The sequence below is a fragment of the Dasypus novemcinctus genome, chromosome 11, assembly GCF_030445035.2.
Source record: "Dasypus novemcinctus isolate mDasNov1 chromosome 11, mDasNov1.1.hap2, whole genome shotgun sequence".
NCBI lineage: Eukaryota > Metazoa > Chordata > Mammalia > Cingulata > Dasypodidae > Dasypus > Dasypus novemcinctus.
In genome coordinates, this window is record NC_080683.1 from 63,098,126 (window position 1) to 63,112,021 (window position 13,896).

General features: G+C 37.1%; 1 protein-coding gene across 1 annotated transcript in view; it reads right to left on the bottom strand.

The window, feature by feature from the left end:
- Window positions 1-3,519: 3,519 nt before the first annotated feature.
- Window positions 3,520-13,896, bottom strand: part of RRAGD (Ras related GTP binding D) — a 31,238-nt gene continuing 20,861 nt past the window's right edge. Inside the window, exons 6-7 of the mRNA XM_004454520.4 lie at window positions 10,875-11,023; window positions 3,520-7,150 (exon numbers count right to left, since the gene is read on the bottom strand). Coding sequence (XP_004454577.1) covers window positions 6,999-7,150; window positions 10,875-11,023 — 301 coding nt within the window. The 3' untranslated portion in view covers window positions 3,520-6,998. The remainder of the gene's footprint in view (window positions 7,151-10,874; window positions 11,024-13,896) is intronic.

Consider the following 13,896-nt stretch of genomic DNA (forward strand, 5'->3'; position numbering starts at 1 on the left):
TCTCTCTTCCACCAAGATGGAAAGACTGGCCTTTCCCAGCCAGTCCCTTCACTGTTGTTTCCCAAGGAGGGGAATTGAAAGCCTGAATTACTAAATCCATTGTAGAAGAGGTCTGGGAAGGGCCTGGCATTAGTTCCAGGTTATTGACTGTCTGAGGACAGCTGAACACTTTACATGGGTTAGCTCTCCCCATGGCCCGCAATGGAGAAAGAATTGGGCAGCAGCCTGGGTAACTTAGGCAATCACGGAAGCAGTAGGCAAACAAGTAGCTTACAGGAACGCAATTCTCCACTTTAGTGATGAGGGTTAGCAGTGGCTGAGGTCTAAATAGCTCTACTGTAGGTGTCCTTCCTGGAGAAGTGCCTTAGTTTTTTGACTCTTGGTTTCAGGAGCACAGGGAGATGCCCCTCCACCTGGCTTATTAGTAAGCCTAAGAAAGGGGGTTCAAGGGCTCAAGCAGCTAAACTAATAATGCCCTGATCTCCCCTAATTGTAATCACTTGATCAACTTTCCTCTAGAAAAGGGCTTGGTCCAGCTAGTTTTTGAGGATGTCAAAACAGCACAAAAGGGCAAACTCAAGGATTCTTGATACTGGATTAGACCAATGTCACTTGAATTAACAAAGGACCTCTTAGGAGTAAAATGTGAGTTTCTGAGTCACTAAACTCCAAGTAAAGTCAATTATTATAGACCTCATCCAAGGGATGGCAATGAAAAGGATCACCGCTCTGTTAAACACAGCAGAGAGCTCTGATCAAATGAGAAAAACTCGAGATCATATTCAGAACTTCCCCCCACCCCTAATATAATCCTGCATACAAAATATCCAAGAGATGGCAATGAAAAGTATATGCAATAGAAAACACTCATCAAATGAAAGAAAAATTTGAGAATTTAACTCATAATTTCTCCATGTCAAGACCTTAAAATTAACAAGGAAGGAAAATACTTTAGCCTGAGGAGAAGTTCTCGGGTATCATTGATCTGGCCAATGGGTTCACTTTGGCAGAAATTTAGAAGTGGACTGTGAGATGAGATCTTTTGGAAAAAGAACACTGTATAGAAAATAGTGGTACACACTGCATGTAGAAATGATATTCATGAGATTTTTTTTCAGTAATATTTCTAAGTATGTTTGATAATTTGCAGTGTGAAATGCATTTCTTATTGTCTCAAAAAAAGTTTAAAGATGGATTTCAACATAGGCTTTAAAGGAAACATAATTCAACTCCCAGAGTTCTGTCCCAGGGCAGTTTTAAGCATACCACATGGACATTGTCTTTTTAGATAGTTTATTTTTCCAAGTTTGAATACTGAGGACCAGACTCAATCTCAGCTTTAAGTGATCATTTATTGAAGCCAAAAGTAAAATAGTCTACAAAGAGAGACTGTACATATTTGACTAGTCTTAAAGATCTCTTGTTTTTTAAATTATGGAATTGAATGGTTCCTTGTGTGAATAGGACACGATTTGAACTATCTTTAAAAAGTGTGACAGCAACCACTAAAATCTGTATTTATTTTCACTTATTACAGAAAACTGCAAAGATACTGAAAATCACTGCCAGAACATAACTTGAATGTATAAGCAGATCTTCTCAAGAACCTGCTAGGTCAAGATTGACACATTTTAAAAAGTCATTCAGCCTTTCAAAATCCTAAATGATCTAAAAACTGCATTAGCCCTATGTTCTACCATCAGGTTCATCTCATACCTTCTACTGCTCCTCAGGTTAACACATTAAGAGAACAAAAGCATCCATCTTAGGCAACACTCAAGAGAGTCCAAATTGAAAAGAGGAGAAACAATAATATAAGTATTTCTGTTAAACCTAATTCTGGAAATGATATTGACTTCAAATATATATTCAGTGTGAAAAGTATGAACCTTAAAATAATTTAAAACATCATACTTGCAATAACTTCCTAATTCACCTTTATTAATTGTAAGGAAAGGCACTACTTCAATACTCATTTCTACTGTCATAGCCTTCTTATAATATAGCCTTGCAGCAAATTCATATTAAATACAGCATAAGATCTGACATTGAACAATACAACTTCTCAGATGCTGGTTACTGCTATCCATGGTCTCTGCTGGGTGTGGTCGAGTCCTATACAACTGCAAACCGATTTAAGGACCTATCTAAAATTGAAATAGTTTGTTTTAATTTTTAGATATTAAAATACTTCAGTCTCCACTGCATTGTACACATGAATGCAGTGGTTAATATGGGAAATTTTTGTTGTACATGTTTCCACAATAAAATCTTTTTTTTTTTTAATCCCGTTGTCTGTTTCTCCCTTTTAGCCATTCTACTAAGCACACAGTATGTAAAAGGCACCCTGTACGTATCTGCTAAAAGAAAACTTCCCTCGGAAAATGACTGATAAGCAAAGGAATCAAAACTGCTTTATTATTAGCTACACATTGTATAGGTTTACTTGTCCAACTTTGTGGGGAGAGGACAAGGCAAAGCTGGAGAGGTAGGTTAAGAACCAGGTAAGCAGAACCTTCTAAATTCTATTCAGGAATTAGGACTGCTATCCAAGAGTAATGGAAAATAAGGGAGTGACATGTGAATTTTAGTAGTTTAGGACGATCACTCAGTCCTGTGTGGAGAATTCAACGGATAGATGGATGCGGTGGAGTGCCAGAGGATAGCGGCAAGAGAGAAGAGAACAGATTGAATAGACCTTTCTAAAGCCAGGCTGACAGAACTGGGCGACTGACTGTAGAAAAGATAAGCTAAGGGGGTAAGAGTCAAGAATGAGACCCAAATCCTGGTGAGAAGACTAGGGAAGACAGTCATACCACCATGGAAGAAAGAAGAGATTTAGCAAGAAAGCCGAGTTCAATTTTAACATTTTAGATTTGCGGCTCATCTTGTAGAAGATTCCAGCAAAGGTATGCTAGCAGCAATTTTAAATATAGGTCAGAGGCCCAAGAAAGGATCAGGATAGAAACTTACCTGTTTGAATCATAATCTTCATCAGCATTTTGTCTTCTATAAATTATTGCTATACATTAAAAACTCTAGAGGATTTTACCGCTAAGAGCATTTCCTCAGAGCTTGGCATACTATCACCTCTTAGAAAACTAAATGGTTGTAAAAGGTATTTAAATTGTCTTCTAATATTTAAACACTGTTATTTGCTTGGCATCAGAGTTACTTAATGGATTAGGAAGAAAACAAAACAATCTTTGTCGACTTCTCTGTATGTTAAGACTGCTCTACAAAGTTCTACAAACATGCAAGGGAGCTTATGCAAGAATAGGTATTTCTTTTTAAATACCCCACATTTAAGCCTTCATGAACCCATGCAGTCATAAGTCCTAAACTTCAAGTTCACTTCTTCGCTTTTGTGACAGGAGAGTTTATGAGATATTTGAGATGGTTGAGAGCATATGGCCTTGCCTCTTACCAGCTACATGATCTTTGCCAAGTTATGTCATCTCTTTGGCCTCAACTGTCTCATCTGTAAAACAGAAATGATAATAATACCTACCTCTTAGGGTTCATGAGGATTAGTTTGGTAAAAGCACTTAAGAGTGGCGCCTGACATACAGTATGCAATCGATCAGCATTATCTATTATTTTTAAATAATTCTGTTAAAGACAATATTTTCATTCTTTTAAACACTACTACTGATAGAAAATCTTGTAAGTATTTCATATCAGGATACAGAAAAAGAATTTTGTATTTACATATAAGACCTGTTGCCAGTCCTCTTTGAGAACTCTTAGAGGATCTGGATTTATATAAAGTCATTATATAGTGAGTAGAATCTTACTAAGCAGAGTAAAGAATGACACGGTGGACATTAGGAAAAGAATTTCCAGAAGGCTAGGGATTAGGTAAGGAGCAGCAAGAATTAATAATTAAAGGTTACTGAAATAACAGTTAATTCTTCTGTGGTCCAAACAGGCATGCCCATTAAAAATATGGGTTTAAAATAATAAAAGTGTAAATTCAATTTAAACATAACAATTCATCCTGACTTCCATAAAATGAGAATTGGTTAATCTGAACAAATTTTACCAAAGAAGCACTGATAAATATCTCTATGAGTTACCTTGCAAATAAAGGCCATACTTCCATTTCACCAAAAACAAACAAAAAAAACATTCTTCTCCCAGATAGCTTAGCTATGAAAATACTTGAGAGCCTTACCAAATCATGACCATGTGGCACATGCTTTTAAACTGGCAGTTAACATTCTTGTAAATGATGTACTGCTTAAAGTTAAATGTAATAGTACACTTGATTAAAAATCATATCCAGTCCATGTAAGTTGAATGCAAACCATAATAATCAACACAGTGCAGCTGTCCTTCTGAAGGATGTTTCAAACAGAGTTAGCATTATAACCCGTACATAACAATACTGCTGTAAGCACAATCATTCCATATTTAAGGATCCAAAATATATTACGTTCACAAAATAATACTGTCTATGAATATCAACTGGTTTTTAATTTATATTTCTTCAAAAACATTCCAACCTGGTCATATACACTAATCTGTATCACTGAAAATAACAAGAGATGACAATTCACAAACAGATTCTCACATCTACACAGGAGTTCTAATTGACTCCAAAAGCAAAGGGCTGTCCTGCTATAGAAACACACAGGTCAAGTTCTCAATCTTTGAAAACAAGTAAATATGTTCCTGTGCAGTTCATGTAGTCATGTATTTGAGTTTTGTATTTATAGTATTAGATCTGAAACTTAAAGTTGCCCATAAACATTACAGTAACCTAACTCCCATATCAAAATTAAAATGCAAAAGGATTAGAGAGATTTTGTAATTCCAACACACAGACCTGAAAAACTGAACACTTAGACTTAACTCCTACATCTCCCTTTAATTATAAGATCATTGCCATACTTACAGGTTTGAGACAATAATCTATTTTATTAGCATGTGATTAATCAAAGAACACACTCACTAACATGAACTTGGGTCACATGCCACAGGATTATTTTTGCCTTTCCCCCAAAGAATCATTTACTCTTGAAGTAATAGGCTTTTAAGGCACATTTTAACAAAAATCCATCATATACCCAGCTTGAAAAATGGAAGCTCTACCTGGTTTCAATTATATATATATATATATATATATATACCTAAGTACTGTGTGATTTACCAGATAGGTAAGTGTCTCTATTTTGAGGATAAATTCACATTAGAAAACTGATTCTTTATTTGATTACTCAAAGGAAAACATTCTGAAAGAAAAAAATTAGACAATTAGGTTTATAAGAATAATCTGTGTGTGCCAGGCTTGTTGGTAAAGGTCCAACAGGGTATAGCACTGGAAATTAGGAAGACGACTTCCCTGGAACCCTGGTTCCTACCTATTCAGGGTTCTTAGCAGGAATTATAAGGAAGGGAGTTAGGGTGCCTTACTGATTTTTAGAAATCTCCTTCCAAAATGCACAGACCCTTGGAAGGGCTCAAACCAGCTTTGAAGGAATGAGAGTTGGGGAGAAGGAAAAGAGGGTGTAAAGGAGTCACAGATAGGAGAAATGAGAGAATTTCGAGGAAATTTCATACATTTTGCCTGTACCAGCTTCAATGTTCCTAGGAGGTTCTGCAAAAACAAAACAAATTATTTTCCAATGCTCCACATACATGCTTTAGGGCACTGACCTTTGGGATGGGCAAAGAATAATCTACTTGGAATGATCTGGGGTGGGGGAAAAGGTCTTTTAAATTCCTGTTAGTCTAAAATAAACCTAAGTGGAAGAATTTCATAGAAACAAATATCCAGCTAATTGTAATGTCTCCACTGGCCATCCATTATCCCCGGATAGCTCTCCAGCCTTAGAGAGCACACCGGTGGCAAGCTGAACTATAGCTCAGTCATAAGGTGGGAAGTGGCAGAGCGCACAAGGAACACACTGCAGATGAAAAGGAGATTCAGAAGTGACAATTGTGCACCATAGGATTAAGCTCCACGGTGGACATTCACTGTGGGTCATGGAACAGTAAGAATGTGGCCCTGAAGAAACACATTACATGTAGCACAACAATAGGCCCATTTCACAGGGGCCAAAAATACAGAATTGTATATTATTTAGTCTGCAACTGCCAATCACATTCTTTGGGAAAGTTTTTGGCCTCTAATGTCACTTTAGCTTCAGGTGGCAGATACAGAAAGCCCTCCAGAAGTCCTGCACTTGAGCAACATTCATTTCTCTACAATGGTCAGCACTACTTTAGAAATCTGGTCCCAAAGGTTCTAAATAAGAGTAACACAGCAAAAAGAAACAACCCCTCTGTATAAAGTGACTATAGAGATGTGTGTTGAGGTAAAGAGCTCCATAAAAATCATTGACTAGGGAAGCACTGTTGTGGCTATAGAAATTTTTAGGTAAGTTCGGTGCTAATATTATTCTACAAAACTCCTGTTTACACCAGTTATAAACAGGACAGTTCTTATTGCTACTGGAGCTTGCTGCCCCAGTCTGTTCCAGCTCCACTGAAAAATGATTTTTTAAAATAACTGGTAGCAAATATTCCCATATTTATAAAAAGTCACTGCCAATGTATCATTTTTTGACTAATTTCTGATTGCCATATGTATACGGACTACAGTATGCATGTCCTTGACACCAAGTACAGAAAAAAGCTTAGAAAAGTAGTTTTATCAAAGTTCGGTTCAATGAGAAAAAAACATGAAAAAGTGCAAAATATATACAGTTCCTGGCAGTTCTTATACGTGATTTTTCTTACCACAGACCAAATTACATTATACATTATACATTAGTATAATGAAATTACAGTGGATTTCATTTCATTGTTAATATACAAGTTTTTGCTTCAAAGTGCTTACTTTATTCAAAAAAGAGATTGAGGGGGTTGTAGGGGTTTTTCTTAAACAGATCCGTGTTAGGTCCTTTCCTCCTTCCTCACCCTTCAGTGCAACACAGCACAGCAGCCTCATTACAAAGGTCTGATTTCAAAAGATGTTCCTGAACCCTCACCTACAGCAGCACTCTAGGGGTCCCATTAGGAGTGGCTCCTTTTTTCTTCTGCAGCTGATTCTGAACCTTTCGCGATTTCACCACTTTCATTCTGACCTCAAATACTTCATGAATGGCCTTCCGGAAGCAATGAAAATTATAGTCAATAAGCCCTGGGAAAGAAAACAAAAATATCCTTAAATATCACAGAAATAATGTCTTTTCCCATCTGCCATGACCAGGACTAGCCAGTAGGGGGTGGTAGAGTAGCAGCCTAACAAAATACACAGATCCCTAAGAGACTCATAGCCGGGTGCCAGGAACTGCAGGCAGTCTTAATGGTGACTGTATATTTTTTCTGAGGCAAGCTTCCAGAATATATATCAAATTTTCAAAGGTATCTGTGATACAAAAGATTTGTAGAACCACTGAACTACATAATTTTTTAAAATGTTTTGGAATTAAGGATTTCTTACAATCCAGACATATCTTTAATGAAATATTTATTAATACTTTCTTTCCCAAGAGACGTTACTAAATTGACTCTGCATGAAGGGAGACGCTGACATGGAGTGTGGCTGAGCTCTCAAAGCCACATCGGTCAATATTTACCGAATATCTATTATGTTTAAGCCATTGTCTTAGTGTTGATTGATAAACAGTCCCTGTTCACAACAATTACTATATATTTATTGCTTATGTATGTTTATGAGTGATATACTTCAATAAATTTTTTTAAAAAAAGAAACAGTTCCTGATTTTAGAGTGGTAACAGTCACCTGGTGTCAACTCCCAGCTTTTCATTATTAAATTTTTAAAGAAGAAACAGTGGAAGAGAATCTCTGCATTTTCAGAAATAACTAAGTGGCACAAAAATATAATAGAATAAAAGGTAATCCAAAGTCTTGAATAAATACATTATAATGGACTACATTTTCATCATTACCATTAATTTGTAAAAGCAGTCAGAGCAACATTATTGTTTATACCAATCAGGAAAAAGTGGTTGATTCTATTTACTATCTTTAGCTCAACAATTATTTCCATCCAGTCAGGTGACGGTTCCAGAGCCCCAGCCAAAGAAAGAATTGGGATTCCAGCCAAGGAGTGAAATTCTTCACACTAGTCACACAACTGCAAATGCACTGGGGGGGAAATTTCACCTCAGCTTCCCAGGGCAGGAAAATCTATGGGGGAGGGGCCTCTGCTGCCTCTGTAACAATAGTGGACCATAATTTGCAGTAAATTTAGGAGACTATTTCGTCAAGAAAAGATTAATGAGTCAATAGAGGGGAAAATAACAGGGATAACCAAGGATCAAGGGGAAAAAAAGATTTTATTTAGTGGGAATTTAGCTACGAGATGTGAGAACCTCAAACCCTCTGTCTCTACATGCAATAAATGTCCTAAGAAAGAAAAGATATTCTCACTTAGGTAAAGGAACTGGCTCAATGGGAAGTGGGCAATTAAATACTAACTTGAGAAATAGCAGAAACATTCCACTAATAATTCTTAACTTATTCATCATTGCATATTTCAAAACTGAACAGTAATCTCACTGCATTTGGAGTTTAAAAGTAAAAAAGTATAAGTTTACAACAACTTAGGTTTTCAAAGAAAGTAAGCATTCGTAGTATGCCTAATGAAATACCTGTCACTAAAAGCAGTTGAAAATATAAGAACAGAAACAACAACAGAATAAACACTACCATCAAGACCATATACAGTTAATACCATCCCACATCCTTCTCTGGCTCAGTGCAACCCTGGCTGCATATTAAAACACCCAGGGAGTTTTTAAAAAGTTACAGCCCAGGCCTCTTCCCCAGGAATTCTATTCTAATTGATTGGCATAAGGCCCAGCTGTCCGTGTTTTTTAACTTGCCCCCTCCCAAGGTGACTATAACATGCAGCCAAGTCTGAGGGCTCTGCATCTGCTTTCAATCCCCTCCTTTCTGCCAAAGCAGCCACAGAGATTAATGAGAAAGCTGAATGAGGTCAACATGAGGAAAAACTAATCAGCAAGCACTGATTATCAGCATTAACAGGACTCCATAACACTTGAGATTAAAGCAACAACAAAGCAATCAAACCACTCTGTGCATCTACAAGCATTAAGTTCTTTTTAAAGACAAGAAATGATAGCTAGGGTGACCAACTCTTCCCAGTTTACCCAGGACTTCCCTGGTTTTCGCACTCCAAGTCTCCTGTCCCAGGACCCTTTCAGTCCTGGCCAAAACGGATGGTTGGTCACTCTCAGTAAGGAAAGTTAAAAATGGAGTGATTAAGCATTAAGTCTGCCCACTTAGTTACATTAAAAAATTAAAACTAATACTTAGGTTTATAGTTTAATAAATTGTACAAAATTTACCTATCCTCAGAGATTACTCCACCTACATGGTTTAATAATAACTTACCAAAGATGCACATGATAAATTTCTGCTAAAATTTTAGTTTCACAACCACTGATGGATGCTAAAATTAGTGGGCAAAAATTCGAGGAGAAACAGTAATTGCACAGTTTGAAAGGATCCGTTAACTACAAAGGAAAAGATAAGAACTTTACTATGGAAAAAGCCCCCGCAGACACTACCTTAACTAATTGATCAGGTACACACTGATGAACATCATGAATCCCTTGATGTGATGCACTGAGGACACAGCATCATTTCAGTGCAGTATTCCTGCTAAAATGAATAACCTCATTCCACTTGTGTGGAAGCTCCACACAAACCGAAATTGAGAGCCATTCTATAAAATAAATGATGAGTATTCTTCAAAAGTGTCAAAGTCAGGAAAGACAAGAACTGGCACAGATTGGAGAAGACAAGGAGAAATAACAACTAAATCATGTTGGAACAGGAAAAGAACATTTGTGAAAAAACGTGAAATTTGAGTAAGGCCTGTCACTTGGTTAATAGTATAGTACCAATGTTAATTTCCTGGTGTGGATAACTGAACAGGTATGTTAGACATTAACAGTAGCAGAATCTAAATATGAAAACTCTGTACTATTTTTGCAACTTTCCGGTTAAATACAAACTCAGTTCAAAATAATTTTTTTTTAAATTTAGCTCCATGAAAATGTATTTATTCAGAGATGACCTGAAAGTTACATAAATTCATGTTACCTTTTCTGCCTTAGCAGCCAGGAAATTTGGTGCCTAACTTAGTACCCAATTGTAGAAATCAACTCATTTCAGGGGCTTGGTAAAATCTATTTCCTCTCTTTCCTCAAATCCATGTTCTCCAAGCTTACTGAGGATTGCCAGTAGCACAATCCCTTGAGGTGCTTATTAGAAAGCTAGTATATGGCTAGGCAAAATCCCCTACCAAGGTCAATATGCTGTTATTTCCGTTTAGATAGTAAGGGGGTGGGGATACACGAGTATCTTTTTGAGGTTGCTTTTGTTTTTAAATAAAACTCTATTTGGTCCTAAAATTCTGTGAGGTTGAGTAGATTCGTTTTTGGAATTGTGATGCCTGTGTTTTGAGGTCCTAAGTGTGATGAAGGCTGACAGAAGTTCCACACCATCTAGCTTTAATGCTGTCTGAGGCCTGTGGGCCACTCCTTTACAAACGGTCACATGGTCATTGAAGGCCTTATTGTGGAGGGAAGACCCCCGCTCTCAGGGCAGGCTTGGGAAATCCTCTCCCCATCAAGACTTTATGCCTGGGAACAGGGCCCCAACTAGCTTCCCTCTCAGAACAGCAAAGGCCCCTAGAGAATCACTTGGTTCCACTTCCACCTGTGCCAGCGGCGGGAGCAGAGGGCAGGCCTTGTCCTCCTCCCGGAAGCCTGACTGAAGTGTGGAAGCTGCAAAGGGCATGCTGTTGTCCATCCACATTCCACAAGCAATAAAGGCAGGATTACTCTAAACTGAAGCAAAAAATTACCTTTTCTTTCAAAGCTTTCCTCTCTGACAAAGCAAACAAGAGCCAGGAACTTTGTCACCTCTTTTAAATAAAGAACTGTTGTATTATTCAGCTTTATAATCGCTGTTGATTCCTTGTCATAGGGGGTTCCTGCTCCATCTTCTTTAAGGCTAAATGGGGACAGAAACCAAAATGTATTTGACTATTGAGAAAGAATTATAAATTATAACCCAGCGACGGAAACCAACATCAACACACTGAATGATAATCATAATGATAAGCAGTATACACTTACAGTGCCTTTCAGCAAAAGATCTCAGAAACACACAATCACTAGAATGTACAGTGTATGACAGCCCCTTTCCTACTGGGACCGTGAGTGGCTGCTGCAGCAGGTGGGAAACTCTCCGCGCACCTGAGGAACACAGGTGAGGGATGAAGATTAGCTCTTCTCCCTTCCATGGCCCACAAGGGTTTCCTATTTTCTTATAATAGAATAATCAGGCTATCAAAGGCATAGTCTGATGAAAGACAAAAGAAGGGCTGAAGAGCAGTTCCAAATCAAAGGTACCTAAAGACACATGGCAGCCAAATGCAGATCGGACACTACATTGAGAGAAAAACTGCTATGAAAGATAAAATTGGGACCACAGGTAAAATGTGAATAGGGACTAATATATTTAAGATAGTTCAGCAATGTAACCATGCTAAATCTGCTGAATTTCATGATTATATATGGCAAATGGGTAAAAATTACATTGGTGAACCACAGAAAAAAGGTATACAGAAGTTCATTGTACTATTCTTTCTGTAGGTTTTAATTTTTTTCAAGTAAGTTAAATAAATGTACAGGCCTACTTAAGAAAATAAGTGGTCTATGGACACAGATGACTTGAATTTGAAATCTACCTCTCTTGCTACATGAGCTGGAACAAGCTGCATAACTTCTTTGATCCTCAATTTCCCTCACTCACATACTAACAGTAATTAATTGTGCAATAAGGATTAAATGAAATAATGCAAATATAGCAGAGTATAATGCCAAAAACATAGAAAGTGCAAAATGAATGTTACCTGCTGTGATTATTGCTTTAATCCTGAAAACTGGACCCTCCAAAGGCAATAATGTAATCAGAATAATGTATCCTTTCCTCACAAAGAAGTATTTCTCTATATTTTTCCCCTCAATCTGAAACTGTATAAATTCTGATTTTTACTTTCCAATTTATGAATAACTGACCAGAAATTTGACTCCATTGGAATTGGCACTAAAACTTATTAATGCAGCATAATAATTATGCTGCTGCTAAACCATATCATTTTTACAAAATAAAAGCATTATCAAGCATTTATTATGTGGCAGTCATCATTGGCAGTCATCATTCTTAGTCCTTACCATGCATTATCCACTGTCCAGCACAAGAATCCTCTAAGCTAAGTATTAAGAAACCTGAGACTGGGTAAGAATAGGGTAACTTGGTTAAAGCTGAAGACAGGGGTAGAGCCAGGACCTCAAAAATGGGTCTCATCCAGGAGTTCTTAACCTTTTGTGTTCCATGGACTAATTTGCCAGTCAGGTGAAAACCAGAGATCAGTTACTAAGTCCATACTATACTGTATATTACTTAATAAATATATCACACTTGCACCAACGCGTCCCCCCAAGAATGTTTTTTCTGAATTTCAATTCAAGCTCACAGGCCCTTTACTAAGAAGCCCTGGTCTAAATGCAGCCACTGCTCTGAGCCTTGGGCATGTCACCTTCCATCATGTGACAGGGTGGCAAGCCAGATTCAATTGAAAAGCCTGAATTGTAGAGTATTATAAAGGAAATGTGCGTTTCTAGCTTTGAGAGTATTTTAAACTGGCTTATAGATACCTACTAAAAAGCAAAATGCAGAAGTTAGTTTTTAAAAAGAAGATTCAGGGAAGCAGATGTGGCTCAAGTGATTGAGCTCCTGTCTACCACATGGGAGCTCCGGGCTCAGTTTCCAGTGCCTCCTAAAGAAGATCAAGACAGAGAGCTGACACGATGGACTGGTGTGGTGAGCTGAAACAAAAAGATGATGCAACTAGAGATACACAGGAAAAACACAATGAGAGACGCAACAAGACAGGGAACCGAGGTGGCTCCAGGATTAGGTGCTTCCATGTCCTGGTGCCTCCTGAAAAAAAAAAAAAAGAACCACCAGCACAAAACAAACAGACACAGCAAATGCAAACAATGAGGGGGAGGGGAGAAAATAAAATCTTTTTTTAAAAAAAGGATTCATTTAAAATAAATCTTTTTGAAGTGCTAGCTCTCAGATGTTAAACATGCCTTAACAGAATTCTTAACATCCTTAGCACTTTTCTATTTTTCAGACTGAATTTCTCTTGCTTATAAGTAATGTCCTGGGAGCAATAAATTGAAACATTTAAATTTTTTTACCCATGAAAAACTGTATTTAAAATTTCCAAGTAAATACAATACTCTATAGAAAATAACTGTTTATTAACAGCATTTAAAAACTCAGGGATGTTCTTAGGTTATTATGTTTTTTTAAAAAAAAGATATAAAGTGAAATAAACAAAATGAACTCATTATCCTAAAAATTACACACAAATAAAACAACATATAAAAATGTTAATACTGACTGTCTCTAAGTGAGATTATGGGTTATTTTAATTTTATTCTTTATACTTACATTAATTTTCTACAATGAGCATGCACTATTTTATAATCAGAAAAATAAACATTAAACAAATTAGAAAAACAAAAAGACCAAAAAATTACAAGTAGATAAATATGAATTAAGTTTTACAACTATAATGGCTATGCTCTACTACTCAAGTTTTCATCCACAAAGCAATGAAAACCTAGGCAGATGGAACATATTTTAAAGTGTACCGTATGTATGTGTGTGTATAGAGCTCATCAGCCACAGGAGAACCTCAGCTGAGATTTCTGAGCAGCTCCACTGAGGAATGAGCTCACTGCTTCTAGCTTCTAGCGTCTGCTGGTCTCCACTGAGCAGCTGGTACAGGGCCACCTGCTTCCTAG